The following is a 27910-nucleotide window of genomic DNA, read 5'->3' as shown; positions in this document are numbered from 1 at the left end:
GCCAATGAGAATCACCTAAACTTGCTGAGCTCAGTCGGCCAGGAAAGGTACCGCCGTTTACTATGCGCGCCCGCGGTACACGGACTCCATTAGCATTTTTTCGGTGCTCACCATCGCCCGATCACTGAAATTTGCGACTTCACAGTCTGTAATTGCTCGCTACAATCGCGCCCAGACGTTCCAAGTTGTCTCTAAAGACTGCAATCAATCGGTGAGTACGGATTTGCCGCCCGATGGTGCCACCGGGCCGCTGCGCGGCCGCGCCCACGCCGCCGGACGGGCCGCCGCCCGCATCGCCGGCGATGAAAATTCGCCGGCCACGGCGCCGCCGGCCCCGCACGCGTCCGCGGCGGCGGGCACCATCCGTGTGGTCGCGTGCGGCCGCGCGCGCCGTCGCTGGTCTGCGTGCCGTGGTGCCCGCCCGGCCGCCGCGCCAGCGCCGCCCTCGGCCCCAGCGGCAAGCCCGCGAGCCCTGCTGACCGCCAGATAATGTCTTTCCTGCGCGGTTGTCTTCGTCAGTCGAGCGTCGCGGCCCGTCCTCTGCGGCTGCGGGCAGGCGTCCGCCCGAGCATGGCCAGCGCCGTCCGCTCGTACGCGACCGCCGTTGAGTCGGAATCGCTCGTTCGCGAGAAGCAAATCAAGGAGCTTCTGGCCCGGATTCCCAAGCTGAGCGACGTCACCGAGGCCAACAGCGACGAGGTCCTCAAGAACATGGCTGCGCTCAAGGCGCTCGTCTGGGAGCGCCAGGCGTCGCTGATCGTCACCGCCGAGGAGAAGTCCCTCGTCGACGAGAACAACACGGTCCTGCAGGGCCTCAAGGTCGACGGCGAGCAGGGCAAGATCGTCGACAAGATCCCGATCGAGAGCGCCGACGGCCACGTCGAGTACAAGGTCGTCCGCGAGGGCCAGCAGGAGGGCTGGGAGAAGATCTACTACTTCGGCTTCATCCCGACCATGGCGCTCATGGGCCTGCTCTTCATCTTCAAGGACGACACCAACATCTCGACCTGGGCGCTCGAGGAGCTCAGACTCCAGACCGAGCAGAAGTATCTGGAGGACCGTGACGACTACCGCGAGCTCGTCGGCGGCACCGTCGAGGACGAGCGCAAGCGGCACTCGATCATTGTCGAGCGCGTGCTGGCCGGCAACTACGACGAGCTCGTCTCGAACTAAGCACATCCCGCATTTCCCGATCCCTCATATGCACACACGCGTCCGCCCAACGAGGCCGTTGCCCGGTCTAGTAGATAGGTTCTTTGTATGCTGTCATAATGTTATATTATAGAAGTGACTCACCCGGCGCCGGCCGGCGCCGGCGCGCGCGTGCCCGGCCGCGCGCGTGTGCGTCCGCCACAGCCGTCTGCTGCGGCTGCGCCCGCAACCGCCGGCGCCGGCGCGTTGCGCGGCGTGGCGATTAGAATTCGCCGTTGGGCCTGGAACGCGACCCGCCACGCGGTCCTTGTCCGGCCACGCGACCGAACACCGTTGGTCCCACCGCCGACAGCGCGGGCAGCGTCGTCTGTCGATGACTCTTGCCTCGTCCCCGCCGGTGTGAGCAATCCGCCGTCGGTTATGCGCGGCGTCTGTGGCGGTCCGGCCGATATCGGCCAGCCCAGGCGACGCCCGTCGGCTAGCCACGGCCCGTCCGCGCGCTTTCTCGAGCCGCCTTCGGCAGCCACGGCCTGCTATCGACGCCACCGAGTGCTCAGGCCGCCTCCGGCCATCCACGGCCCATTCATCTACGCGAGATCGTCTTCAGACGTGGGCCGGCCGCATCGGCATCTTGGCCGGTGCCGGCCGCGCCGGCCGTCTGCGCCCGTTCTTTCTTCTCCCTGGCAAAAGAAAGAGCCCGAACGCATGACCGCGGCCCTGCAGCCACGCCGATCAAAGAAAGCCGCCGGCGGCAGAAGAAAGAGCGTTGATCAGGCGTCGGTATATAGCCCTGGCGGTCCCCGCCCACTATGTGAACCCCACCATCGCCAGAATCAAACCCGAGCGATTTATATAGCTTCGACAGCCCATCGGCATCGTCTCTCACACGTACGACTACACTCGGCCTTTGCGAGGCCCATTTATCGGCGACCACTAAACCTTCCAGCCACAGCTGGCAGCGATTACGGCAGCACACTCCCAAGGTTGAGTCATCGGGTAAGTGCTGGAGTCACCCCCGGCTGGCGAGACAGCCTCGGCAGCGGCAGACGGGCGCGGCACGGACGGCGGCCGGCCGCGGCGGCCACGGCGTCCGGAATTGGCGCGGGCTGGGCCGTGCCGACGACGCGGTCTGGCCGGCACCGATGTGGCTGGTGGCGCGGCGGCGGCGCGTGGCGCGGCGCGGTGGCGGTGGTGGCGCGTGCGTGCGGCGCGCTGCCGCCGCCGTCGCCGCTGTCGGCCAGGCCGCGCCCCGCCAGCCGTGCCGGACTGCCGGGCAGGCTCGTTAGCCGGGGTGGAGTCATTGGCGGCCGGTAGTGCCGGCCGGGGCGCGAGGGATTGACTAATAATTTCAGTAGGCAGCCGGCGCACACCTCGGAGAAATTTGCGTTTCTATAAATCGGCGTTCATACTCCAACCAAGACAATGTCCTCAATTGTCAGACTACGAAGCGGGTACAAGGCGGCCAGCAGCACTTTGCGCAGCAACTACGCACGCACACTCACGACCCGGGCCACGGCATCCACCGTCCGCCCCTCACTGTACCAGGCTTCGCGCGTGGGCAGCACACAGCCACTGAAGTTCGGTCGCACGGCGACCTCGACGCAGCTCAGAAACATGACGGTCACGTCGGGCCTGGCCCCGCTGGACCCGTCCAAGCTCACGGTGGAGCTGACGAAGAAGCCCAAGACGCCGCAGGCGCCGGAGAAGCTGCAGTTCGGCAAGACGTTCACGGACCACATGCTCGTGGTGGACTGGACCGACACGGAGGGCTGGCAGGCGCCGCAGATCCTGCCGTACGGCCCGTTCCAGATGGACCCGGCCTCGGTGGTGTTCCACTACGCGTTCGAGTGCTTTGAGGGCATGAAGGCGTACAAGGACAGCAACGGCAAGATCCGGCTGTTCCGGCCGGACAAGAACATGGAGCGCATGAACAAGTCGGTGGCGGCCATCTGCCTGCCGTCGTTCGAGGGCAAGGACCTGACGCTGCTCATCGAGGAGCTGCTCAAGATCGACGAGCACTGGATCCCGAACGAGATGGGCTACTCGCTGTACCTGCGCCCGACGATGATTGGCACGCAGGTCGGCCTCGGCGTCGCGCCGTCGAGCGACGCGCGGCTGTTTGTCATCGCCTCGCCCGTGGGCCCGTACTACCCGACGGGCATGAAGGCCGTGTCGCTCGAGGCGACCGACTACGCGGTGCGCGCGTGGCCGGGCGGCGTCGGCGACAAGAAGCTGGGCGCCAACTACGCGCCCGGCACGCGCATCCAGCGCATGGCTGCCGACAAGGGCCACCAGCAGAACCTGTGGCTGTTTGGCAAGGAGGGCTACGTGACCGAGGTCGGCACCATGAACATGTTCACTGTGTTCAAGATGCCCGACGGCAAGAAGGAGCTCGTCACGGCCCCGCTCGACGGCACCATCCTCGAGGGCGTCACCCGCGACAGCATCCTGGCCCTGGCTCGCGAGCGGCTCGACCCCAGCGAGTGGGTCATTTCGGAGCGCAAGTACACCATCAGCGAGATTGCGGACGCCTCGGCCAACGGCACGCTTGTTGAGGCCTTTGGTGCTGGCACCGCTGCCATTGTCTCGCCCATCTACAACATTGCCTGGAAGGGCGACAGCATCAAGGTCCCGCTGCAGCCGGGCAAGCAGGCCGGCGCGCTCACCGAGACCGTGCTCAAGTGGATCCAGGACATCCAGTACGGCATTGAGGAGCACCCGTGGAGCGTTGTTGTCAACTAGATGTAGATAGCTAATCAATCATCCTGCTCTGTTGGCCTGGGCACGGACGCGGCGCGGTCTGCGCGTGCGGACGTGCGGACGCGCGTGTGCGTCTGGTGCCCGGTCGGGCAAGGCTGCACGCGCGATAGGCAGCCTGTCAGGGCGGCCGGCTGCGAGTCGGCTGCAGTAGTGCGTTCGTCGGAAGCCCGCGGGTAGCCGCCAATTGCCGCGTGAGCCGCACGCGGCTGGGTTTACAGGGAGCCGGTGGCGCACGGCGGCTGACGCGGCTGACGGATGGCCGCACGGTGCACGGTCGAGCGCGGACGCCGGCGCACGGTCGTGCGTGGCCACCAGCGCACGTACGCGGCCGACTGCCGGGCAAAACGCAGCGGCGACCTCGGCCTGGCGCCCAGATTGCTCAGGCAGGCGAAGGACACGCTGGTCAGGTCACGACAGCATGTGTAATGGCGTGCGGTCATCGCCAGCGCGAGTATTTACCCGGCCATTATGCGCAGCCGCAAAAAAAATTGCAGCACCTACGATTCCAGCGTGGTCTCCCACCGCAGTACTAAGTAGGCCCAACGAAGCTTAACTGGTGTTGATCGGACGGGGAACTGTGTTTTCTTCGTGGTATGGCCGCAACTGAAAGTGTACCTGGCCAACCCAATATGTTCTGTTAGTGCTGTCCTTCCCTGCCCACCGGTAATCACGTGTCTCGGCCTTCTGCGGTGCCCATGCAGCCCGCAGCTGCAGCACAGCGGCCGCCGGCAGCATCTCGGTGGCGCCCGTCGGCCTGCTCGCCGGTCCACGGCGACCGCCAGAGCCACAGGCGCGCGGGCCGCCGAGTGTGAGCCGCACGGGGTGCGGCTCGAGGCGCCCCGCCGGGCGTATCAAGCGGGTCCCGATGCCCCAAGCGCGCGATACTTCTGCCGCAGGCCTCGCGCCACTCGGCAGATGCATCCTCAAAAGTCCCACCCCGGCGGAGCTCTATCGCCTATCTAGCTTTAGCGCTAGGCCCGTCGATATCACGGACGGCCGTCTCCATCAGGCCCGGGGGCCAGCAGGAGCCGGGACGGCGCGGCCGGGGCGACGCGGCCGGCCGGGGCCAGCAGTCCAGGCCAGTCCCGGCGTTCGCCGGCGGCGTAGGAGGGGAGCCAGTGTGGGCCGCCGGTGGAGCGGCCAACGTGGACTTACATCCACCCAACCCACCCATTCTTGGGCAGATTCAGGCAAAGGCCCGAAATTGTATGGTCGTAAATTAAGAAAAACCACCAACCAGCCTTTGTCAATCCAGAATTTTTTCGACAACCGGCCGGACGTCGACCTCGTAGCAATCTTTCTTTCAATTGAAAAGAAACGTTGCTCATCCCGCGGAGAGCAGATTTCCGGAAAGCAGCAGATTGGATTTCGCGCGCAAGTAGAATTGCGGCGGTATCTGTACTGTGACGCTCTATCGATAACCCGAGCAGTCGAACGAGATGGCCTACGCACAGCAGCCGAACGGCACGCCGTACTTTGTGGTGTCGCTGCCGTCGTCGGTGGCGCCGTCGGGCGGGGTGCCGGAGCTGACGCTGACCAAGGACCTGGCGGCGACGATGCAGCTGCCGGCGGACGACGTCTCGCAGCTGCTGGTGCCGCACTTCAAGATTGGCACGCTGGACCAGCTGGTGCAGCAGAGCGAGGAGATTACCAAGATGGACGGGCAGTTTGAGGGCGTCGTCGCGCGGACGGCGGACATCCTGAAGAACATCTACGAGGGCGAGCCGGCGCAGGTTGCGGCGGCCAAGTCCGTGCTGGACAGTAAGTGGCGGCGGCGGCGGGGCTGACGGCGCAGAGCCCGTGGAGACGTACCTGAAGTCGTTCCAGTGGAACAATGCCAAGTACCGCGTGGACAAGCCGATTGCGGAGCTGATTGACACGCTGTCGAAGGTGAGTGGGTCGGCGCGGGCGGGCTGACGGCCAGGAAGTGTTTGCGCTGGACAACGACCTCAAGACGTCGTACACAAACTACGTGCTGGCCAAGAGCAACCTGGCGGCGGTGGAGCGCAAGCAGACGGGCAACCTGTCGACGCGGTCGCTGCACGACGTGGTCAAGGCGTCGAATTTCGTGCTCGGCAGCGAGTACCTCGAGACGGTGCTCATCGCGGTCCCCCGCGCGCTCACCAAGACGTTCATCAAGGAGTACGAGACCATGGTCGCCATGGTCGTGCCGCGCAGCGCGGGCGTCGTCGCCGAGGACGACGAGTTCACGCTCTACAGCGTCACGCTCTTCAAGAAGACCGTGCCCGAGTTCCTCCAGAAGTGCCGCGAGGCCAAGCTGATGCCGCGCGACTTCAAGTGGTCCGAGGGCGCGATCGAGGACCTCAAGAAGGAGCAGGAGCGCGCGGCCGAGTCCGAGCGCCGGCTGTGGGTGAGTACGTCGCGGCGGCCGGGCTGACCCCAGGGCGAAGTCGTCCGCCTCGCGCGCACGTCGTACAGCGACGCGTTCCAGGCGTGGATCCACCTGCGGAGCATAAGAGTCTTTGTCGAGAGCGTGCTGCGGTACGGCCTCCCGCCGGACTTCCTCGCCGTCCTCATCAAGCCGGCGCCGTCGGCGCTGGCCAAGACCAAGGACCTCCTCGTCGCCAAGTACGGCTACCTCGGCGGCGCCGCCTTTGCCAAGGACAAGAAGGGCAAGATCGTGCAGGACGACACCGGCCTGCAGGAGTACAGCACCATCGTCGACACCGAGTACGAGGCCTTTGTGTTCTACGACCTCGTCGTCGCCTAGGCGCCCGACACCGAGCATATCACACGGGGACGCGATCGGGCATGCGGGCCGCCAAAACGATAGACTCTTTCCATTCTCTTCTTGTTCTTTGTCTCGGGCCCGTCTACGGGATGCCGGCCCGGACGCATGCGCGACGCAGAGCCGTCTACGTTCAATAAATTTTCATATCAGACCGACGGCGGCCGCCGGCCGTGTATTAGGTGCCGCTGGGCGCGGCTGGCCGTGCATTACTGTCCGCCTGCGGACTTTTCGGGCGCTCAGCACCCGCCCTCGCGCTTGGCGTACTCCTCCTCCATCCGCTCCAGGTACAGCTCGTCCGCGCGCTCCTTGGACAGCGGCTCCTCGGTCTCGCGGCTGCCGCACCGGTCCCGCCGGCGCTCGAGCGTGGCCGGCGCCGGCACCTGCGTCTTCGTCGGCTGTCTGTCCGCGCCGCTGATGCGCCCATTGTCCTCCACGCAGCCCTTGATGTTCATTTTCGCCGCGCGCAGCGTGCTCTCGCTCATCACCCGGTCGTAGGAAAGGCCCATGCTGTGTGTTTTGCAGGAGCGATCGTGTTGGAGCTCCTGGATTTGAGCCCGCAATATATAAAGGCCGAGAGCGTCGGAAGTTGCCAGCGCAAGTGCCGCGCTGCGTGCCGTTTGTGGCTTAGCCGTGCGATCCCGCATCAGATGAGTTCCGGGTGCGGCGCCAGATACCCGTCGCGCACGCGCTCGGCTCGGTTTGCCCGCCCGGCGGGCGATCCCGGTGCCCAGACGCGGCGGTGCGGCGGCTGCCTGCCGCCTGACGTGTGGTTCACCGCGAGGGGTCGCGCCTGCGGCTACCGGCTGCGACGCCCGCCGCGCCCGGCGGGCGCTGTGGCGCTGGGGCGACGTTGGGGCGGGGCTGCCTGCGCCAGCCTGTAGGCGGTGGGCGCCAGCCGGTGGGCGCGGCCTGGTGGTGAGCCGGCGGCCTGGTGGCGAGTGCGGCACCGCAGCACGTCTGGAGCGGAGGCTCTGGGCGGGGCGGGAGGGGGCGTCAGGCGCACTCGCCACCCGCGCCGCACGGTCGCGTGAACCCAACCGCGGCCGCGGCCGCCGTCGTAGGGCCTGGCCAGCACTGCCGGGCGTGGCCGCCGCAGCAGCGTGGCCGCGCGGCGTGGCCTGGGAGCGTGCGGCGTGGTCAGGTGCCTGGCGTCGGGGCTTATTTACAGACTACGTCAGTTTCCCGATCCTCCGCCCAAGTCCGACAAGAGCAGGCAGTGCAACCAGGTAAGCTCGGGCGCTGCGGCCCGCGACGGCCCGCGGCGCGGCCGGGCTCACGCGGCCGGCCGCGCAGGCGCCGCGCGGCGATGGATGGCGGCGGCGCTGACGACAGATGTCGAAATCGGCCATCGAGAGCAGGTTCGAGAGCCAGCTGTCGGAACACGTGTCGGCGGTGCACCTGGCGGACGCGAACGCGAACGCGGTGCTGACGGCCGGCAGCGCGAGCGCCGACAGCCTGCGGGCGCTGGCGCAGTCGTTTGTGTCGACGTACGAGGACGCGGTGGAGCTCAAGATCGGGCACGTCAAGAACGTGACCGTGGGCGTGGGCGGCGGTGGCAAGTACGTGCTGCAGCGTGGCGTGTTTGGGGACAGTGGCGCAGGCGCGAGCGACGACGGCAGCGTGCGCGAGCAGGCCAAGGAGGCCGAGCAGCGGCGCGTGGAGAGCATGCTGGCGGGCGTGGTGGTGACGGACGACCTGAACGCCGGGTTCCTGGCGCGGCACGGCGTGGACGAGGTGGCGACGCTGCTGACGCGGGCGCAGCGGTGAGGCGGCGAGGCGCAGCGAGGCGCGTGCCCGCCGCACGGGACGCGGCGGTGAGCCGCACGGCGTGCGGCGCGGCCGCACGGACGCAGCCGCTTCCGGGGCTTGCCAGCGCAGCCGCACCGGGCTGTTCCATGTACATTAGCCTAATCCTGCCTGTCAACGGCGAGGCGCAGCACCTTGGCGCAGCCCTCGGCGGCTGGGCGCGTGCCTGTTCTGCGGCGCGGCAATCGCCGCAATCGCCGGCGGCCCGGGCGCCGACGCTCGGCGGCTGGGCCGGGCAGTGCGCCGAGCCGGGGGCGAAATTGCGCAACCGCAGTCCCACCCGGGCGGCAGGCGCCTCGGCCGGCGCCTCGGCCAGCGTCGGGCGGCGTCCGCTGGCCACGGCCGCACCCGGCGCATGCGCCAGGCACGGGGCTCCGGCCCACAAGCGCCACGAGCGCGGCGCCGGCATTGGCTGCAGATAGCACAGGCGGCGATCGGACGCGCGCGATCAGCCGGCGTGCGGCGGCTAGGGCCCGGCAGTCAGTCGGGCCCGACAGCCACTGGGGCCCGACAGTCAGCATCCGGCGGGCCTGAGTCAGCACGGGGCAGTGCAGTCACGCCGCGCGGCGTCTCTGCCCCAACCGTCGCGCCGCGCGGCTCCCGCCGCGCTACTAGCACAGCCCGCTCCCTAATGCACGCGTGCGCAAGCGTGGCCAGCACGCCGAAAGCGTTTCCGCACTGTCAAAAAACGGCACCCTTCCCGCTCCTTCGGGGCCACCACCTTCGCATGCCCGATCGGGCTGTCTCGGCGCCGCAGACGCAGCCGTCGAGGCACCGGGTGCCCGGCCATCGGCGCTAGCAGGCGACTGGGTCGCCCGATCGGCGTTCGTCACGCGTGGGCTTCGCCCCGGCCGCGCCGCGTCGCGTGCCAGCCCAGCCGCTTGGCTGCGGCGGCTGCGGCCAGCTTCGCCCAGGCGAGCCGCACCGGTGCAAATTTGCCGATCATGCGCACCCATCGCCCCCCAGAACATTGGGGCTGTGCAACACGAAGCTTAGAGTTCGCAACCTTAATGTGTGGGCACTGCATGCATATGCAGCACGCTAGCCGGCCAGGGTATAGATCACGGATGTTAAAATCTACGTGCATGTCCTGATCAATAGCCCGGCAGCGCAGCTCACCTCCAGCTCGTTTCAAGAAGCTATCCAGACGACGAGGGGCAATTTACCGTAGGCAGGCACGATAGGCATTCTGCAGTGGCGGAGCTTGGCCGGCCAAATCTCTCGACGATCTTTCGGCGCTACCAAGGCCCTAGTGCATCACGCCCGCATTGTTCGCACCTGCGCACTTTCACCTCAGATACGCCGAGGCTGCGCAGACGTTATATTCGCGGGCTATCGCAGTTTCTGAGCAGAACGACGACCGCCTGAGAAACCATGGTGCGCGACCTTCCAGAAATCACCATCCAGACGTCGCTCGAGGCGGCCCCGGCCGCCGCCGGCGCCGAGAACGTGCCGCCGGCGGGCGCCGTCGACGGCAACCGGCTCCACGTCGGCGGCAAGGACGACGGCGCGCTGCTGTCGATCGCGTCGCCGCTGTCGCCGCCGAGCGCGACCAGCGGCGCCTCGACGCGCTCGTTCGTGTCCGACTCGGGCACCAATGCGTCGTCACAGCACGCGCTGCTGTCGTCGCCGACCGAGACCGACCTCGGCGACAACCCGTTCGACCTCTCGCCGTCGCAGCTGATGCACCTCACCGGCTCCGAGGGCCTCGTGGCCATCCACCTGTACGGCGGCATCGGCAAGCTCGAGGCCGCGCTGCGCACCGACGTGGAGACCGGCCTGTCGCTGGACGAGACCGTCATCGGCGCCAACTCGTTCGCGTCTGGCGGCTCCGGCAAGCCGTTCGAGGACCGCATCCGCATCTTTGACCGCAACGTCATCCCCGACAAGGCCACCAAGTCGCTCTGGCGGCTCATGCTCGAGGCGCTGGCCGACAAGACGCTCATCCTGCTGTCGATCGCGGCCGTGATCTCGCTCGCCCTCGGCCTCTACCAGACCTTCGGCACGCCCACCGACTACGACCGCGAGGGCAACCCCATCCCCAAGGTCGACTGGATCGAGGGCGTGGCCATCCTGGCCGCCGTCGCCATCGTCGTCGTCGTCACCGGCCTCAACGACTGGCAGAAGGAGCTCCAGTTCGCCAAGCTCAACAAGAAGAAGGAGGACCGCCAGGTCAAGGTCGTCCGCTCGGCCAAGACGAGCTACGTGTCGGTGTACGACATCCTCGTCGGCGACATCATGATCCTCGAGCCCGGCGACATGCTCCCCGCCGACGGCATCTTCCTCGAGGGCCACAAGGTCAAGTGCGACGAGTCGGCCGCGACCGGCGAGAGCGACGCGCTCAAGAAGACGCCCATCGCGGACGCGCTGGCGGCGGTCGACCAGCAGGGCATCTCGTCCAAGGCCATCGCCAAGCTGGACCCGTTCATCATCTCGGGCTCGAAGGTGCTCGAGGGCTTCGGCAAGTTCCTGGTCACGGCCGTGGGGCCGAACTCGGCCCACGGCAAGACCATGATGGACCTGCGCGACGACTCGGACAACGAGGGCACGCCGCTGCAGAACAAGCTGACGGTGATCGCCGAGATGATCACCAAGCTCGGCAGCACGTCGTCCGGCCTGCTCTTCCTGGTCCTGCTCATCAAGTTCCTGGCGGGGCTGCCCGGCAACCACGACACCGCGTCCCAGAAGGGCCAGTCGTTCATGCAGATCCTGATCACGTCCATCACGCTGATCGTCGTGGCGGTGCCCGAGGGCCTGCCGCTGGCCGTGACGCTGGCGCTGGCGTTCGCGACCACGCGCATGCTCAAGGACAACAACCTGGTGCGCGTGCTCAAGTCGTGCGAGACCATGGGCAACGCGTCCACGGTGTGCTCGGACAAGACGGGCACGCTGACGCAGAACAAGATGAGCGTCGTCGAGGGCTCCGTCGGCGGCGTGCACTTCTCGAGCCGGTTCGCGCCGGCGCTGGACGAGGACGCGCCGCCGCCCAAGGTCGAGAAGCGGTCGACGACGCAGAGCTTCGAGATGAAGCCGGTGCGCAGCGCGGCCAAGACGGACCGCGTGCGCATCCAGGAGGTCAACCGGCACCTGACGCCGAGCCTCAAGGACGCGCTGCTGCAGTCGATCTACATCAACTCGACCGCGTTCGAGGACGCGACGTCGGCCGAGGTCTTTGTGGGGTCCAAGACCGAGACCGCGCTGCTGGGCTTCGCGCGGTCGCACCTCGGCATGGGCGCGCTGGACTCGGAGCGGTCGAACGCGAACGTGGTCCAGCTGTTCCCGTTCGACTCGGCCGTCAAGTGCATGGGCGCCGTCGCCCAGACCACGACCGGCTACCGGCTCTATGTCAAGGGCGCGTCCGAGATCCTGCTCGCGCGGGCGGCCGCGTTCGTGGACACGGCGTCGCTCGAGAAGGGCATCGCGACCGAGCCCGCGTCGCCGGCCAAGCTGGCCGAGATGAACGAGCTCATCACGGCGTACGCCGAGCAGTCGCTGCGCACGATCGGCCTGGTCTACCGGGACTTTGCGCAGTGGCCGCCGCAGGGCGTGCGCACGGCCGAGGACGACCCGTCCCAGGCCGTGTTCGAGGACGTGTTCCGCAGCATGACGTGGCTGGCGCTCGTGGGCATCATGGACCCGCTGCGGCCCGAGGTGCCCGGCGCCGTCAAGGACTGCCAGATGGCCGGCGTCGTCGTGCGCATGGTCACCGGCGACAACATCGTGACCGCGCGCGCGATCGCCACCGAGTGCGGCATCTTCGACCCGGCCGTGGGCGTGGCCATGGAGGGCCCCGAGTTCCGCAAGATGGACCCGGCCGAGCGCGACCGGATCATCCCCAAGCTGCAGGTCCTGGCGCGGTCCAGCCCCCAGGACAAGCGGCTGCTCGTGCAGCGGCTCAAGAAGATGGGCGAGACCGTGGCCGTGACCGGCGACGGCACCAACGACGCGCCCGCGCTGACCATGGCCGACGTCGGCTTCTCGATGGGCATCGCCGGCACCGAGGTCGCCAAGGAGGCCTCGGACATCATCCTCATGGACGACAACTTCTCGTCGATCGTCAAGGCCATGATGTGGGGCCGCGCCGTCAACGACGCGGTCCGCAAGTTCCTGCAGTTCCAGCTGACGGTCAACATCACGGCCGTGTTCCTGACCTTCATCTCGGCCGTGGCCTCGGCCGACGGCGACTCGGTCCTGACCGCGGTCCAGCTGCTCTGGGTCAACCTGATCATGGACACCTTCGCCGCGCTCGCGCTGGCCACCGACCCGCCGACGCGCTCGATCCTCAACCGCAAGCCCGCGCGCAAGTCCGACGGCCTGATCTCGGTGACCATGTGGAAGATGATCATCTTCCAGGCCATCTACCAGCTCGTCGTCACCCTGGTCCTGCACTTTGCGGGCACCCGCATCTGGGGCTACACCACCACGCACGAGCTGACCCAGCTGGATGCCATGGTCTTCAACACCTTTGTGTGGATGCAGTTCTTCAACATGTTCAACAACCGCCGGCTGGACAACAAGCTCAACATCTTCGAGGGCGTGCGCAGCAACCCCTTCTTCATCATGATCGCGGCCGTCATGTGCGGTGGCCAGATCCTCATCATGTTTGTCGGCGGCGACGCGTTCTCCATCGTGCGCTCGAACGGCGCCGAGTGGGCTGTGGCCGTGGTGGCCGGCGCCCTGTGCGTGCCGCTGGGCATGCTTGTGCGCTGCATTCCGGACGCGTTCTGCGTGCGCATCTTCCCGACGCGGCTGTACAACATGCTTGTGCGCGCGCTGTCGACGCTGGCCAGCGGCTGTGCGTACGTGTTCCGCAAGGTGTTCCTGTTCTGGCGCAAGGACAAGAAGAACTCCGAGGACGACGAGGAGGCGGTGGCCGACGGCGAGATGCCGGAGCAGGTGTCGCCCAAGATATAGACTCGACCGACGGTCGCTTTAGGCGTTATTTGATTTCGTGTTTTGTTTGGGATCTTACATGACTGGCTATCATTTTGTGTATATATGATATCTGGATAATATCTAATGGGTACTTACTGAGCCGCAGCGCGTGCGGCGCGCTATTTTTGGACGGGGCAGTGCGGCCCGCGGCCGTGGGACGGCTGCGCGGCTGACTCCCCTGGACTGCCAATAGACTACGACCGAACGGGGGCGGGAGGCGAACGCGGTTGCCGGGGCAACCGTGCGCTCTCCCCTGGCGCGACGCACGGGGCGAGGCAGGTGCGTTTGGCCGTGCAGCGCGCTTTGCCAGACACGGCTGGCGCGCATTAGCGCGACGCGCGTGCCGAATGCGGTTTATCAGCATTCAAGCATACAAATAGAGTGGCTTCGGGTTAGGTGACGCAGGCGACGCGTTCGAGCTGGCTCATGTCCGATGAGAAGGCCGATCTCCGACGACTCGGACGACGACTCGGACGACGACTCGGACGACGACTCGGCCGCGAGAGCCACCGGCGGGCCGGCGCACTGCGCGAGCCGCATACTGTACGACACGTGACACCCATCCGCCGCCGAGTCGCCGCCGCCACAGCAAAGACATGATGCGAAAAACTTGATTAACTAAAACAACTGCCGGTCTACTTGGCCGCCTTTTTCTCCTCGCTGTCAACCGAGACCACGTCGACCTGGACGTTGTCCTTCGCAACCTCAACCACGCCCTGGTTCTCGCGGTCCTTGACCTCCTCCAGGTACGCCATGTACTCGTCGCGGTCGACCGCGTAGCCGTAGGCGTTGATGACCACGTTGCGCTTGGCGCGCTCGCGCTTGGCCAGGTAGTAGAACGCCAGCAGCGCAAAGAAGTCGACCACGTCCAGACAGGCCGTGACAATGTAACCGTACTTGTAGTGCGGCGCGTCGTACGACGGGAAGATGATCAGCGGCAGCCACATCGAGAACGAGGCGCCGACCGAGTTGCCGACCGCACACAGCAGGCCGCGCAGCTCGGCGTCGTCCTGGAACTCCTCCGACGCCCACGTAATGAGCAGGGACCACACCGGCTCGGACATGTACGAACACAAGTTGGCGAAGAAGATGACGCCCTTGGGCACGTACCAGATCGACAGCAGCAGCGAGCCCAGGAAACGCGTCGCCGTGGCCGTCATCAGGAAGGGCCAACGCTTCTGGAACCGGTCCGACAGGTTGGCCATCCAGAAACCAGTGAAGATGCCGACCGCGTAGCCACCGGTCGGGATGATGTTGACCTGCACTGTGGTGTAGCCCACGGCCTTCAGCCACAGGTTGAAGTACGACGACGTGCCCGAAATCCACAGCGTCACGTACGAGATCATGAACGGCCACGGGCGCCACGACCGGAAGAAGATGTCGAAGAAGCGCTTGAACGTCAGCTTCCTGGGCTGCTTCTTGCCGAACGCCTTCATGCGGAGCAGGCCTGTTGCGCGGTCCTCCTGCGTCAGCCAGATTGCGCGCGTGTTGTTCGGGAAGTCGGGGATCGAGATATAGCCGAGGATGGCCACAGGGAAACCGATGCAGCCGTCGATGATGAACATCCACCGCCAACCGGCGATGCCGTGCGCGCCGTTCAGGCCGGCGTAGATACCGGCCTGGATGTAGCCCGCAAACATGTTGGCCGCGTAACCCGCCAGATCGTACACGCCCATGCGCTTGGCCAGCTCGTCCGGGCCGTACCAACAGCCGAGAATGTAGGCGAAACCCGGGTACGACACCGACTCAAACAGACCAAGCACGAACCGCAGACCGTAGATCGTCTTCGCGTTCTTGGCCGCCGCAATACACATCACCACAATCGACCACACAACCTCGCACGTCGGGATCCAGATCGACGGCCGCACCCGGTTGATGATCACCTGCGACGGCGTCGAGCCGACCAGGTAGCCCAGGTTGAAGAAGGTGTTGAACAGGTTACGCTCGTTGCCGTACAGCCCAAGGTCCTCCTTCATGCCCGAAACGTACGCGTTACTGATGTTGTTGACGTCCATCGACTTGAGACCGTACGACAGCAGAGCGTACGACAGCACAAACGCGTCGAGCTTCATCAGGTACCGGCGCTCGTTCGGCGGCTTGGTGAACGAGTCCCAGAAGTTGCCCATGAACTTCAGCATCTTGGAAGGCTTGTAGTTCGGGTCATCTTTGAAGATGTTCTCCTTGACGAGCTCAGGCATGCGCTGAGACTCATCGTCAAGAGCGACCACGTTCACGGCCTCGTTAACCTTCTCTGTGGACGATCCCATGGCTGTCGGTCTGAGAGTTGCTGATCAGCCAGTGCCGACCGCTCCGGCTTTTATACGCCGGCCCGCTCGGACTCGGGCGTCGCCAAGGCATGTACGGTCTTATCGCCTGCGGTGACGCAAGCACGAGCTAGACCCCGGCTGTCCGTCGACACGCTCGACGTTTTCTGCCGGTGCACATGTGCGCCGCTATCATCTGTAAGTCTCGGGTCTGAACTAGGCGACCCGAGGCCAGGTTTCGTCGAATATGCCAGTATCGAGACGCGTCCGTCTATTCTTTCGCTAGCGCAGAGGACGTGCCAAGACACTAGGCCAAGCGGCGGCTAGCGGGTCTTGCGGGCTTCGCTGGTGGAGGTTAATTTTAAGCGTATATGCGCTTCCTGCGGCGGCGGCGGAGGCACTTGCGCACAGTCGCGCGGAATGGCCACACAATTGCGATAGCACGTCCGATAGAGGCCGAGCGGCTGGCTGTTATCGCACAGCGCACGGCCACGTTGGCTGCGGGGATCGTCGTGCACGGGAACAGCGCTGGGGCCGGCCGCGCCGCGCTGCCGGAAGGCTGCCGAAAGACCCCGGAAGGCTGCCCAGGGCTGGGCATGGGCCCAGCCCTGCCGCGCCGGCTTCGCGAGCTTGTCTGGTGAGGCGGTTTCTTCGGAACACGAGCCCGGCTGTTTCAGGCGTAGACTGCCGCGCGCCGCATGCGTCGGTGCTGCGCGCGCCCGAGACATTGTCTACGGCCGCCGCAGCGTGCGCCGCATGACCTGGCACTCGCGGCTGCGCATGGCCGCGCCGGAGCCACGGCCGGGCAGGCACGCGTGGGCCCCGCATGGGCGCCCGCCAATGAGCGTGCCGGGAGATCGCCGCGCGTACTATCACGGTGCTCCGTGCCAAGGTTGCGCCATCTAGTCTGCAGCCTGTACGTGTGTGGCGTGCTTGGCTGAGCCCTGGCTGTCGCTAGTGCGCGCAGTCTATCTCAGACAAGGTTCCGGCGACTCGTCGACGATAGAACACTGCTCGCGGCTGCTGGACGGCGGGGCCCGCGCGGTCGCGTCCGTCGGCCTTCGCCGGCCTGGCCGCTCGCCCGGCGATGTGCTCGCGAGCCGCGCTCGCGAGCGCGGTGGCGGCGGCGGCGCACAGGCCAGTGGCTGGAGGCCCGCGCGACGCGCCGTACGGGCTACCCGTCGTGGCGTCGGCCATTCCGTCTGGGCGGCCAGCCCGGCCTCCGTGCTGCTGCCCCGGGCGCGGCGCCGATAAGATAAGGACTACCCCTGAACCCTAAATCGATCCCCAAATGTTCGATGCCCATCATCTGCAGAAGCCGTTCCGGCCTATTGCCGGCGATAGTGACCGTCTTGGCGCGCGTACGCATCGAGGTGCTTATCGCGTATACACTGCGTCCTATCTGTGTCAGACGTTGCTGTCATCCTCAGACGCGTGCAGATGCAGTCGCCCGTCGTGCGCTTCGCGACCGACGCAGCCTCTGACAGCGCCGACGTCTTTGCCACTGCGTGGTGCGGGGCCGGCGGACACACTGCAGCAGCCCCGGACGGGACCGGAGCCGTACGGGGTGGCCGGTCGAGTGCTGCGCGCCGGCAGTGGTTGCGCGTCTGCCGAGACGACGGAAGTAGCCGTGCAGCACGGTCCGGACCACCCGACCGCACCAGCCGACGCGAAACCTGGCAGGCTGGTCGCTGCAGGTAATTTCCAGCGTACCCGAAGCCAACGGCTGGGCGGATATTAGCCGACCGCACTGTTTCCGCGGAGGCCCGTAGCCCGTGGCGCGACCGTTCTGGGAATGCAGCCACCGGACACCAGATCTGCTGGCGAGTGTGGCAAAGCCGCGGGCCGAATCCGCCCGCCGATCAATCCGGCTGCCCTAGTTTACAGAGTCAGGCTGCGATTTTCTGCACCCGGTCACTGATCCGCCGGCCGGACTCTGCCGCCGTGTCGCGGCTGTGGCTGATGTGGCCAGCCATGTCGCTGCTGGAGCTGCTTGACGGTCTCGGGCTGCTGGAACCCAGCTTGGGCATGAGGTCGTTTACCGCGGCACGCCCAGTCCGGCTTGGCCGCGGCTTATCGGCACCGGTCTTGGCTCGTGGCGACGACGGCTTGTCCGCGGGTCCTTGGCTATTCGTGTAGGGGTCCACACAGACGAACAAGAGTGTGCGGCTCGTATGCACGCCCGCTGCCGTGTCTGCCGGATTGGCGGCTGCGCCATCGATAGAGGTGTGGCGGCACGGCCGGCGGGCCGCCGGCGGGTACTCAGAGGCTGCTGGCCGTGTGGCATAGACGGCTGATCTGGCGCGCGCTCACGAGCCGGCCGCGCCCAGCCGTCGCAGATGCTAGGTGCAGGTCGTAGACGGTCATGGCAGTGGTAGACAGTCACACAGAGCAGGGCGGGGAGGAGATCCTATCAAACATGCGGATCAAGCATATACGTTCTACCAAACATTGCGATCAGCCGCGATCAGCCGCAGCAACGAAACGACCAGACAGCCCGCAAAGCTGCCGGCAGCGGCGGCCAGCGTCGGTAGACGACTGACCAACGGCGCGCCGCAACGGAGTGGCAGTGCTCTGCCTCGCACGCCTCGTCGAGCGCGCGGCGCGACGGGCGCTCTGCGCGTGTGCGACCGCGTCAGGCGAACACCGCGGCCGCTACTTGGAAACCCTAACTTGCAAAACCCTAACAGTATATAAGCCCATTCTCGCCATTTTCTTTCAGCATACAATGTCTTAAAACCAAAGACGCCTTTAGAGTTGCGGTCTGACTGATGCTCCATAGTCTTTCTTTTCGTGCTCACGGTTAGTCTGAGAGCGATAGTTCTGTTTGTTCCTAGCGGCACGCTCGCTGTTTCGGCGGCGATGGGCGTGGCTGGGCTTCGGGACTGACATGCATTCTGTAGAGAAAATTTGCTGTGGGCGCAAGCCGCAGCGTAAGCCGCGCAGTAAGCCGTGCGGCGCCACGGCGAGCCGCACGGCAGCCGCAGCGGCTGGTGTGGCTCACCAGGACCCGTGGCTCGCAAGAGGCTGTGCGGCCGCGAACTGGCGCAGCGCCGCAAACGCCGCAACGCCGATCGGCCATAGCCGGCCAGCGCCCCGCAAGCCTGCGCCGGCGGCCAGGCCGGGCCAGGCTGGACTGGGCGTGGCCAGCGCGCCCTGCGCCGGCCGCGCCTGGCGCCCGTGTCCGGGTGGCTGCCGCGGCCGCAGTTGCCGCGTGCCAGCGCCGATCGTGCAAAGTAACCGCCACGAAAAGTCGTGAGAAGTCGGTTCGGCGGACCACCGCAAAAGGTGGCATCGAGAATTTTTCCATCGTCTTCCGTACTGTCCCCACCGGCATCAATCCGTCGGCAGTCTTCCAGTGTCCACGCAACCCGGCCCAGACAGGACCCGAAGCCAGCAGAATGGTCGGCGACGAGAGCAGCGCCGCCCCGCAGATCAAGCCCGAGGGCTCTGGCGCCGAGGGCGCGCCCGCGAGCACCGAGCACCTCAACATCAAGGTCACGGACAACAACAACGAGGTCTACTTCCGCATCCGCAAGTCGACCCAGCTCAAGAAGCTGATCGACACGTTCTGCGAGCGCCAGGGCAAGTCGCGCAGCAGCGTGCGGTTCCTGTACGACGGCGAGCGGGTCAACGAGAGCGACACGCCCGACGCGCTGGGCATGCAGGACGGTGACACCCTCGAGGTGCACCAGGAGCAGATTGGCGGGTGCTAGGGCGGGCCCATGTGTGTACTTTAATGTCTATTCTACTATCTGCGCGGCGCCCGCGGGCGCCGCGACCGTCACTCGGCGCCGTCGAGCAGGCCGGGCGTGCGCCGGCGCGAGCCGGCGTACGAGCCCTCGACCTGGGCCTCCTCGTCGAGCTGGTCGTAGCCGAGCATCGAGCTGGCGGCCGAGCTGGGCACGTAGTCGGCGCGGACCGAGCCCCACGAGCGCAGGTCCCACGCGCGGCCGGCCTTGTCGACGTCGGCGAGAGACGGGTAGTACTGCCGGTAGGCGACCCACGCGGTGGCCAGGCCGAGCAGACTGCCGGCGAGGACGTCCGTGCCGTGGTGCCACTTGTCCATGATGCGCGTGCAGGCAATCACGACCGCGAGGAGCAGCGGCGCCAGCGTCAGGGCAGCCTTCCAGACCTCGCCGCGGTTGTCGAGGACGCGCACGCGGCCGCCGAGGAAGAACGCCAGGTAGGCCAGACCGGCAAACGCGGCTGCGGTCAGCGCGCCCGCGCGCGTACTTACTGCTGCTGTGGCCGCTCGGGAAGGAGCGCCAGCCCTCCATGACGACTGCCTTGTCCGGGTTCGTGCACACGTCCGCGACCGTGCTGAGCATGAACGGCGGGTCCGTCGCGCCCGCACGCGGCATGCACCGGGCGATGGCGTCCGGCCGCGGCCGGCCGACGATGTTCTTGATCGACGACGTGATGAGGAGCGTGAGCATGATGCTCAGGCCGAGACCGAGCAGCGCGCAGTTGAGCTCCCACAGCCGCCGCTGCGCCGGCACGTTCGGGTACAGGTACTTGTCCAGCAGCAGCGTCCACGCGGCCATGATAGCCGCCGGCGCGATCAGGGCCACCGCGGCCAGCGTGCCGGACGTGACGGTCTGCTCGAGCAGCGGGTACTGGAGCGACTTGTCCTCGAGCGAGAACGCCGAGTAGTGCGGCTCCAGGAGCCCGATCACGCCGGAGGCGACGATGAGCACCACGATGATGGCGTAGTCAAAGAAGTACGAGGCGTAGAGCCGCCATCGCATCACGGTTTTGCGAGCCATCCTGTTCTGGCGGGTCAGCAAGTGGACTCCGGCGTGGCGAGACGGGCCAGCGACGGGCCGCTGGGGGCCGAGACAGCTGGACGGGCGCACCCAGGCCGCTGGCCGGCCGGCCGGCCGTGCGCCGGTGCCGTGACTGCTTACCTGCCTGTCCTGGCTGGTCCAGAGATCCTGGTCGACGGGAACGAAGTCGGTGGGACTTTGACGACGGTGCACGGCCACAGATCGCCGCTGCGCCACACTGCTCTCCGCCGCCCGTCCCGGCTGCGCCGTGCCGGTGGCCAGGTGCCTGGGCGCAGGCGGCAGGGGTCCGGGGGACATGGTGATTGTGTCGTGGCTACGGTCGCGTGGCCGGGCTGGCAGATGCCGCCGGCGCCACAGTCGGCGTGCAGCTGTGCGGCTCGGTGAGCGGCTCGGCGTGCGGCTCAACGTGCGGCTCGGCGTGCGGCTCGGCGTGCGGCTCAGCGTGCGTTTACGTGGTCACGGGCCGTGCGGCTGCGGAACGTGCGGCTCCGGAACGTGCGGCTCACCGGCGCGTTGTTTGTGCAACCCAGTGGCCGTGCGGCTCACGGCGTGCGGCTCACGCGCGTCCGGATCGCGGCGTCGCCATCCACCGTCGCCGCGACGCAGCGCCCGCACAGCCGCGCCCGCCAGCGTGTCGCCATTAATCAATTGCAGCTACTTGGACTTGAAGCGCTTCTCCCGCTCCAGCAGCTTGGCCTTATCCTCCTCCGACCGGTTTTCCGGCGGGCCCATATTCTTCTCAAAGTTCGGCACCGCGTACGTCCGTCCATATCGCGGGTTCTTGTAGACGCCCATGTGGCGGCCTGGGTCAGCGTGTCCGGCGCCTACGTACCTCTCATGCCGCCGCCTCTCATGCCGCCGCCTCTCATGCCGCCGCGGCCTCGTGTGCTCGGCGGCCGCTCGCTGTTCTCGGCCAGCGGCTTGTCCAGGCTGCCAAGGCCTGCGCCGGACGACGACCGGATGGCGTCCACGCCGAACCGCTCCGCGCGCGAGATCAGCTTCTCGATGTCGCTGGCGTCACCGCCAAACCGTTTGGCGCGCGCGGCCGCCCGTCGAAGCTCGTCCAGGACCTTGTCCTTCTTCTCGTCCTCGGTCAGGCCGGCAGTGTCGGCGGCCTGGATCGCATCGCTGGCCGCTTCGGCCTCGCCGCCGGCCGGCGCAGCCTCCACGGCCTCCGCAGCCGGCGCCGCGGCCGCGGCCTCGCCCTCGAATCCGGACGAGATCTTGTTGAACGCGAACTTGGCGGCGTCGCCGTCCGTGGCCCCAGTTTCAGCAGTCATGGCGGTCGTCGTAGCAGATACACGCGTGGGCGCAATTCCCCAGTAGAGCGCAGCAGCGAGCGCAGCAACCAGTGCTACTCGGACGAGAGCTGGGCAATATGAGATCACTGTGTACATGGCAAAGGCTTGGTCAGTCCTCACATCTCCGTGGCGGACGGAGCGCACGCGTCTCGCACAAACCTTGGCTGAAGTGTGCGCGAATCGACCCAGGTGCAGGGTCTGGACGTGCTAGTGTGTAGATCAATCTGGGGAGAAGTGCTACGCCAGGCGGCGGCGGCAAAACCCACGATGATCCCGTATCTCCCAGCACGCCCGCGTAGTGCCCAGCACGCACGTTGCCTTCTCCCAGCTTCGCCGTTCCCGTCCGCAGCCATGGTCGAGATCGCAGAGATAGAGGGTACGTTGGCCGGAGGGCCGCATTGACGCCAGACACGCCGACCGAGAGCCCCGCGCCGTCCGGGACGCCGGCGGCAGGCGCCGCCGCCGCCGCCGCCGGCCCCAGTTCGCCCGCCGCCGCCGCCGCAGACGCGCCTCGCGCGCCCAGCGCAGCCGCCGCGCCGGCCGCGGCCGCCAGCGAGCAGACCGCGATGCCGCCGCCCCCTGCCGCGGACGATGCCGCCCCCGTCGTCCACTTTCCGCCCGAAGAGGAGGCCGAGCTCCTGGCCGAGTCGGACCGGCTCAAGCAGACCGGCAACGCGCTCTTCGGCGACCAGCGCTACGTCGACGCCGTGGAGAAGTACGAGGCCGCCCTGGCAACGTGCCCGCGGTACCTCAGCAAGCCGGTGGCGGTGCTGTGGAGCAACATCGCGGCCTGCCACATCAAGCTCGAGAACTGGGCCGAGGCCGTCGAGGCGTGCACCAAGGCGATCGCGCAGGACCCGCTGTACGTCAGGCCGGTCGTGCGGCGCGCGCAGGCCAACGAGAAGCTCGACACGTGGACGTCGCTGCAGGCCGCGCTCGACGACTACAAGAAGGCGCAGGAGCTGTCGCCGTCGGCCGAAGTCGCGCGCGCGATGGCCGCGCTGCAGCCGCGCATCGCGGCCGCCCAGCAGCGCGAGACCGCCGAGGTCGTCGGCAAGCTCAAGGACCTCGGCAACGGGCTCCTGCGGCCGTTCGGGCTCAGCACCGACATGTTCAAGATGACGCCCGACGGCAAGGGCGGCTACAGCATGCAGTTCAGCAAGAACTGATGTACATAGGCCCAATATAGTCTGAAAGACATGAGGACATTAATCTAAACCACCAATGATATAGTACATGCAATTGTATACCTCCGTGCGTCCCCTATGCTGTGTAGTTTTTGGGCGTGTAGTTCTTGGCGCGGTAGAGCTTGAGCAGCAGCGAGCTGCACACGACCGAGACGGAACTGAGGGCCATGGCCAGACTGGCCCAGGCCGGCGCCAGACGGGCGTGGCCGATGGGGTAGATGACGCCGGCGGCGATCGGGATGCCGATGATGTTGTAGATCGCGGCCCACATGAAGTTGAACTTGACCCGGCGGAAGACCTTGCGGGAGATGTCGAAGAGCGTCAGGATCGAGACGAGCTGGGAGTTGACCAGGACGAACTTGGCCGACGACAGCGCGATGTCCGAGCCCGAGCCGATGGCGATGCCGACGTCGGCCGCGGTCAGCGGCGGCGCGTCGTTGATGCCGTCGCCGACCATGGCCACGATGGCGCGCTCCTTCTTGCCGCGGCCGGAGAAGTAGCTGGGCTTGCGCTGGCCGGCGGTCTGCTGCAGCCACGTCACCTTCTCGGCCTTCTCCTGGGGCAGCACGCCGGCGATGACCTGCGACTCGGGGATGCCGACGACGCGGGCCACGGCCTTGGCCGTGATCTCGTTGTCGCCCGAGATCATCCACGTCTGGATGCCGCGCTTCTGGAGCTCGGCGATCACGAACGGCGACTCCTCGCGGATCTTGTCCGACGCGCCGAAGAGCGCCGTGACCCGGAACACCTCCTCGTCCGCGCGCAGCAGGCCGAGCAGGATCACCGACTCGCCGCGCTGCTTCCACGACAGCATCGCGTTGGTCTCGTCGGCGGTCACGACCGCGCCGTTCTGCGTCATCCACTTCTCGTTGCCGATGATGCACTCGGTCACGCGGTGGGGGTCGGCCTCCTCCTCGGCCGACGTGTACGCCACGTAGCCCTTGAGACCGTATCCGGCGGTCTCCTTGATGTCCTTGAGCGTGAACCCGGCGAGCTGGACGCCGGTGCCGGCCGTGCCGGTCTCGTTGGCCGACGCCTCGAACTTGTCGTTCTCCATCTCGGCGTACCCGATGATGGCCTTGCCGATCGGGTGCGTCGAGTTGAGCTCGAGGTCGCGCGCGAGCTGGATCGAGATCGACCGGTCCTCGACCGACAGAAACTTGGTCGACGTGATCTGCGGCTCGCCGCCCTCGGTCAGCGTGCCGGTCTTGTCGAACACGACGACGTCGACCTGGGCGCCCTCCTGGAAGGCCTCGCCGCCGCCGCGCGGCAGGATGCCGTGCTTGGCCGCCAGGCCGGTGCCGACAAACATCGCCGTCGGCGCCGCCAGGCCGAGCCCGCACGGGCACGCCACGACGAACACCGAGATGGCGAACTCAAGCGCCCACACGACCCAGCCGCCGATGTCGATGTCGTAGTAGTCGTCCGGCAGCGCGCCCGACTCGCCGAGCACGAGCCAGATGATCCACGTCGACACCGCGATCAGCGTCACGATCGGCACGAAGAAGCCCGTCAGGATGTCGGCCACGCGCTCGATCGGCGCGCGCTTCGACTGGCCCTGCCGGACCACATCCGTGATCTGGTCCAGCATCGACCCGCCCTCCGAGGCCGAGATCCGGATGTCGACCACGCCGCCGCCGGTGTTGCTCGTGCCCGAGTAGACCTGGTCGCCGATCGTCTTCTCCACGGGCTTGGACTCGCCCGTCAGCGCCGACTCGTTGAACTCGGTCGAGCCCGAGATGATGATGGCGTCCGCCGGCGGCGACATGCCCGGCAGCAGCCGCACGATGTCGTTCTTCTCGAGGTAGTCGATCATGATCTCCTCGGTCTGGTTCGTGCGCACGTCCAGCAGCAGCGCCGACTTGGGCCGCAGGTTGGTCAGCAGCGAGATCGCGCTGGCCGTCTTGGACTTGGAGTACGCCTCGAGCAGGCGGCCGACGAGCAGGAACATGGTCAGGAACACGACCGAGTCGAAGTACGTGGTCGTGTACCCCACCGAGCCCTCGTCCTGGGCCTCGAGGATGAGCAGCGCGATCGACGCGAAGTAGGAGATCGTCGTGCCGAGACTCATGAGCAGGTTCATCGAGCCGAAGCGGAACAGCCGGCGGGTCCAGGGCACGCCCTTCTTCCACAGCGAGCGCACCTCCTTGAACGCCTTCTTGTGGAAGATGTCGGCCGCGAAGAAGTAGACGACGGTGGACATGAAGAACATGGCCCAGGTGCCGCGGCTCACGCGGCCGACCCACAGCGGCTCCATGACGTACATCTTGCCGGGGTCGTGGTCCGACGCCAGCGACATGTAGACGATGCCGATGACGAACGTCGGCAGCGACACGATCAGCGACAGGATCATGCGGTACATGAGGTGCTTGCGCTCGCGCAGGGCGATGGCCTGCGCGCGCTCCTCGAGCGTGGGCGGGTGCACGATCGTGAACTTGAACCGGGGCGAGATCGACTGGAGGTCGTCGACGATCGACCGCAGCGTCAGGCTCGGCGGGTTGGGGATGTAGGACATGCGGATGACGCTGTTGCTGAGCGTGACCGGGCCCGAGTGGACCTCGAGCGCCTTGCCGTAGGCCTCGAGCGACGCGTTGATCTCGCGCGGGCACTCCTCGCAGTACATGCCGTTGACGGCGACCGTGACGGTGCGCGACTGCGTCTTGATCGTCGTCGAGCGCTCCTCGACGATCTCGATCGGCCCGCAGTCGAACCCGGCGTCCTCGATCACGTCGCGGATCTCGGGCGCGCGCACGGGGTCGTCGACGATGAACGTGCCCGAGTTGGTCAGCAGCGTGATGGTGGCCTGCTTGACAAACGCCACCGGCTTGAACGCGTCCGTGAGCGAGTTGACGCACGACGCGCAGGTCATGCCGCCGATGGTCGCCGTGACCTTCCACGAGCGCTCGGGCTGCGTCGGCAGGACCTCGACGAGATCGCAGTCGTAGCCGACGTCCTCGATGGTCTCCTTGACCTCGTCAACGAGGCCCTCGGACTGCATCACGACCGTGGCCGAGTGGCCGAGCAGGTCGACGTTGACGTCGATGACGCCCTCGACCATCTTGACCTGCGCCGTGATGGCGTTCGTGCACGCCGCGCAGGTCATGCCGCCGACGGAGAAGACCGCGCGGTACTCGTCCACGGGCGCGTCGTCCGACACGACCGCCACGTCCACAAGATCGTACGTCGAGTGCGCGTCGGTCTCCTCCGCGAGCGGCCCGCCGAGCAGCTTGTCGTCGCCGGCCGCGGCCGACGGCGCGGTCGTGTTGGTCAGCGTGTGGCGCAGCGACGACAGCAGCGGGCTCTGCTCCTCGTTGCACGTCTTGCAGAACTTGCGGTGCATGCGCTGCCGGCGCCACCGCGCCAGCAGCGAGTTTCCGGCGCCATGGTCGCTCGCGGACGAGCTCGAGACCTCGAAGCCGCCCTCCTTGAGCGCGGCTGCGATGGCGTACTTGGTGAGCTCGACCGAGTGCGTCACAGCCACCGACTTGGTCTCGAGACTGGTGTTCACCGCGACCGGCTTCGGCGACAGCGAATACACAATGCTCGAGACAGCATTCACGCAAGACTTGCAGTGAATGTTGTTGACCGTGAAAACGTTTTCCACAAGAGGCTCCATGTCTGACTGAGGCGCGTTCGGCGAAGTTTGTTGCGGCGCAGAGGCCGGTTCTTTCGTGGAAACCTCGGACGTTGTGGCAGCGGGTGCGATGCTGGGCGCTCGCGGGCCTATATACGAGAGTCGTTCGAGCACGGCCGGCGTGGGCCTCGTATTCGACCAGGGACGATAGAGCCTAGGCGGCAAACAAAAAAACGAGCAAAAAAGATGCGAAAGCGGGCAACGAGTCCAAAAGCGAGGAAAACTAAACCAAAATTACCGTGCGCCCACAGCGCTCCACTTGGCTCCCTTTACTATTTGGTCGACGTCCGTGCTGCCGTGCTTGGGGATAGTTTCTGGTTGACGGCGGGGCTGGACGCGGCCACAGGCTTCTTTATAGGTCTGCCGAGCGTTGCCAGCGTGCGCTGTCCGCGGGCCTTTCGCTGCTCTTCGCGCAGTTTGTGCCCTTCGCCGAACGTGGGATGTCACGTTTGTTACCGATCTCGAGTGAATAAGGTTAATCTGGTGCTGCGAGATTTCTGCGCTAAGCCTCATGCACTATGCCGGCGTGCACGGGTCGGGGCGGTGGGCCTGCGGGTCGGACGTCGGCCGGGTAGGTGGCGGTGGTGGCTGGAATACGAGATCCGGGTAAGTGTGTGTTGGCGCGCGGCCGGGTAAGCCTCGTCGGCCCGGCGCCGCCGTGCCCCAGCCCGCTCGGCTGCACCCGGCCGCCACCTGCGCGCCACGCCGGCGCTGTCGGCTTTGCGCGACCGCTGGTTGGCGCGCCGCCCGCCGCTCCTGTCGCGGCGATCTGCTGAACGTCTGCGTAGGGCGCAGCCGGCGCCTGCGTGCTGGCGCCGTGCTAGCTCCCGCGCGTGCGCGCTGCTAGCCTCCTGCTTGCCGTCGTAGATGGCCGATAAAGAGCACGCCGCGGCGACGGCGGGCGATATGCCCGCGCGCACAAAGCAGTCACGGCGGAGGAGGACGGCGGTCCGCAGCTGTGCTAACGGTAGACATCGACGCGCCTGCCGCCCGTGTGGCCCGCGCCGCGGCGTGCGTTGCCCGCGCCAGCGCGGTCCCAACGCGAGGCAGGGGCGCGGCCCCGGCGGCGGCCCGGCCCGGCGCGGCCGCCTAAGCCGCCCACACCGCCGCGCCCACCCTGGCCGCGCCTGTGCAGCCGAGTCGCCCCCTGGCCCCTGACAGCTGCACCGGGTAAGCGCATTGACAGGTACGCGAGCACGTGATTTTGATGTCACGTGAGCACGTATGCACAACGGCCCAGTGGCGAGCCGCTTATGCCTCTGCCGGAGCGCGTTCTATTTTTAACGCGAGGCCGCGCAAGTGTGTGCCTGGCATTTTGGTAGCAAGGGC

At 66.8% G+C, this 27910-nt stretch overlaps 10 protein-coding genes across 10 annotated transcripts; 6 read left to right on the top strand and 4 right to left on the bottom strand.

Moving 5' to 3' along the window:
- The first annotated feature begins 4 nt into the window (after positions 1-4).
- V1510DRAFT_410667 (uncharacterized protein) lies at positions 5-1291 on the top strand. Its single transcript, XM_066932761.1, has 2 exons — positions 5-211; positions 487-1291. The coding sequence occupies exon 2, from the start codon at positions 490-492 to the stop codon at positions 1171-1173; it is 684 nt and encodes a 227-aa protein (XP_066791136.1). The 5' UTR covers positions 5-211; positions 487-489; the 3' UTR covers positions 1174-1291.
- A 1475-nt stretch (positions 1292-2766) lies between these two features.
- Positions 2767-3894, top strand: V1510DRAFT_359890 (branched-chain amino acid aminotransferase II; the record flags this gene model as incomplete). Its single annotated transcript, XM_066930988.1, has 1 exon — positions 2767-3894. One exon carries the CDS (start codon positions 2767-2769, stop codon positions 3892-3894), a length of 1128 nt encoding a protein of 375 aa, XP_066791135.1.
- A 1242-nt stretch (positions 3895-5136) lies between these two features.
- V1510DRAFT_410664 (uncharacterized protein) lies at positions 5137-6820 on the top strand. Its single transcript, XM_066932760.1, has 4 exons — positions 5137-5673; positions 5708-5802; positions 5837-6283; positions 6317-6820. The coding sequence occupies exons 1-4, from the start codon at positions 5352-5354 to the stop codon at positions 6641-6643; spliced, it is 1191 nt and encodes a 396-aa protein (XP_066791134.1). The 5' UTR covers positions 5137-5351; the 3' UTR covers positions 6644-6820.
- A 3285-nt stretch (positions 6821-10105) lies between these two features.
- On the top strand, positions 10106-13840 carry V1510DRAFT_438572 (calcium-translocating P-type ATPase). Its single transcript, XM_066935594.1, has 3 exons — positions 10106-10267; positions 10310-11472; positions 11512-13840. The coding sequence occupies exons 1-3, from the start codon at positions 10154-10156 to the stop codon at positions 13382-13384; spliced, it is 3150 nt and encodes a 1049-aa protein (XP_066791133.1). The 5' UTR covers positions 10106-10153; the 3' UTR covers positions 13385-13840.
- Positions 13841-14029: 189 nt separating this feature from the next.
- Positions 14030-15832, bottom strand: V1510DRAFT_228343 (major facilitator superfamily domain-containing protein). The gene has a single exon (XM_066930506.1). The coding sequence runs from the start codon at positions 15670-15672 to the stop codon at positions 14041-14043; it is 1632 nt and encodes a 543-aa protein (XP_066791132.1). The 5' UTR covers positions 15673-15832; the 3' UTR covers positions 14030-14040.
- A 2999-nt stretch (positions 15833-18831) lies between these two features.
- V1510DRAFT_410655 (ubiquitin-related domain-containing protein) lies at positions 18832-19424 on the top strand. Its single transcript, XM_066932759.1, has one exon. It carries the CDS (start codon positions 19071-19073, stop codon positions 19383-19385), a length of 315 nt encoding a protein of 104 aa, XP_066791131.1. The 5' UTR covers positions 18832-19070; the 3' UTR covers positions 19386-19424.
- Positions 19388-20593, bottom strand: V1510DRAFT_410654 (phosphatidic acid phosphatase type 2/haloperoxidase). Its single transcript, XM_066932758.1, has 2 exons — positions 19910-20593; positions 19388-19878 (listed from the first exon to the last, which is right to left on the bottom strand). The coding sequence occupies exons 1-2, from the start codon at positions 20436-20438 to the stop codon at positions 19454-19456; spliced, it is 954 nt and encodes a 317-aa protein (XP_066791130.1). The 5' UTR covers positions 20439-20593; the 3' UTR covers positions 19388-19453.
- Positions 20594-21113: 520 nt separating this feature from the next.
- V1510DRAFT_400964 (uncharacterized protein) lies at positions 21114-21739 on the bottom strand (the record flags this gene model as incomplete). Its single annotated transcript, XM_066931996.1, has 2 exons — positions 21114-21262; positions 21292-21739. The coding sequence occupies 2 exons, from the start codon at positions 21737-21739 to the stop codon at positions 21114-21116; spliced, it is 597 nt and encodes a 198-aa protein (XP_066791129.1).
- A 315-nt stretch (positions 21740-22054) lies between these two features.
- On the top strand, positions 22055-23005 carry V1510DRAFT_410649 (TPR-like protein). The gene is made up of 2 exons (XM_066932757.1): positions 22055-22136; positions 22169-23005. The coding sequence occupies exons 1-2, from the start codon at positions 22112-22114 to the stop codon at positions 22927-22929; spliced, it is 786 nt and encodes a 261-aa protein (XP_066791128.1). The 5' UTR covers positions 22055-22111; the 3' UTR covers positions 22930-23005.
- Positions 22947-27870, bottom strand: V1510DRAFT_447045 (E1-E2 ATPase-domain-containing protein). The gene is made up of 2 exons (XM_066935737.1): positions 27548-27870; positions 22947-26670 (listed from the first exon to the last, which is right to left on the bottom strand). Exons 1-2 carry the CDS (start codon positions 27759-27761, stop codon positions 23024-23026), a joined length of 3861 nt encoding a protein of 1286 aa, XP_066791127.1. The 5' UTR covers positions 27762-27870; the 3' UTR covers positions 22947-23023.
- Between the last annotated feature and the right edge of the window lie 40 nt (positions 27871-27910).

Source organism: Dipodascopsis tothii, assembly GCF_038497935.1.
Source record: "Dipodascopsis tothii strain CBS 759.85 unplaced genomic scaffold V1510scaffold_3, whole genome shotgun sequence".
Classification (NCBI taxonomy): Eukaryota; Fungi; Ascomycota; class Lipomycetes; order Lipomycetales; family Lipomycetaceae; genus Neoaidaea; species Neoaidaea tothii.
Note: the sequence above shows the minus strand (reverse complement) of the source record. Positions and strands in the feature narration are given on the sequence as shown.

Bases quoted from the DNA above. Each gene is read 5' to 3' on its own strand.
- V1510DRAFT_410667 (XM_066932761.1), top strand. From the start codon at position 490: ATGTCTTTCCTGCGCGGTTGTCTTCGTCAGTCGAGCGTCGCGGCCCGT.
- V1510DRAFT_410664 (XM_066932760.1), top strand. From the start codon at position 5,352: ATGGCCTACGCACAGCAGCCGAACGGCACGCCGTACTTTGTGGTGTCG. The intron at 5,674-5,707 runs GTAAGTGGCGGC...CTGACGGCGCAG, and splicing joins GGCCAAGTCCGTGCTGGACA to AGCCCGTGGAGACGTACCTG. The intron at 6,284-6,316 runs GTGAGTACGTCG...GGCTGACCCCAG, and splicing joins AGTCCGAGCGCCGGCTGTGG to GGCGAAGTCGTCCGCCTCGC.
- V1510DRAFT_438572 (XM_066935594.1), top strand. From the start codon at position 10,154: ATGCACCTCACCGGCTCCGAGGGCCTCGTGGCCATCCACCTGTACGGC. The intron at 10,268-10,309 runs GTCATCGGCGCC...GGCTCCGGCAAG, and splicing joins GCCTGTCGCTGGACGAGACC to CCGTTCGAGGACCGCATCCG. The intron at 11,473-11,511 runs GTCGACGACGCA...GCCGGTGCGCAG, and splicing joins CCGCCCAAGGTCGAGAAGCG to CGCGGCCAAGACGGACCGCG.
- V1510DRAFT_228343 (XM_066930506.1), bottom strand. From the start codon at position 15,672: ATGGGATCGTCCACAGAGAAGGTTAACGAGGCCGTGAACGTGGTCGCT.
- V1510DRAFT_410655 (XM_066932759.1), top strand. From the start codon at position 19,071: ATGGTCGGCGACGAGAGCAGCGCCGCCCCGCAGATCAAGCCCGAGGGC.
- V1510DRAFT_410654 (XM_066932758.1), bottom strand. From the start codon at position 20,438: ATGGCTCGCAAAACCGTGATGCGATGGCGGCTCTACGCCTCGTACTTC. The intron at 19,879-19,909 runs GTAAGTACGCGC...CGCTGACCGCAG, and splicing joins CCCGAGCGGCCACAGCAGCA to CCGCGTTTGCCGGTCTGGCC.
- V1510DRAFT_410649 (XM_066932757.1), top strand. From the start codon at position 22,112: ATGGTCGAGATCGCAGAGATAGAGG. The intron at 22,137-22,168 runs GTACGTTGGCCG...CATTGACGCCAG, and splicing joins CGAGATCGCAGAGATAGAGG to ACACGCCGACCGAGAGCCCC.
- V1510DRAFT_447045 (XM_066935737.1), bottom strand. From the start codon at position 27,761: ATGCGCTTACCCGGTGCAGCTGTCAGGGGCCAGGGGGCGACTCGGCTG. The intron at 26,671-27,547 runs GTTAGCACAGCT...TCTCGTATATAG, and splicing joins CAGGCGCGTCGATGTCTACC to GCCCGCGAGCGCCCAGCATC.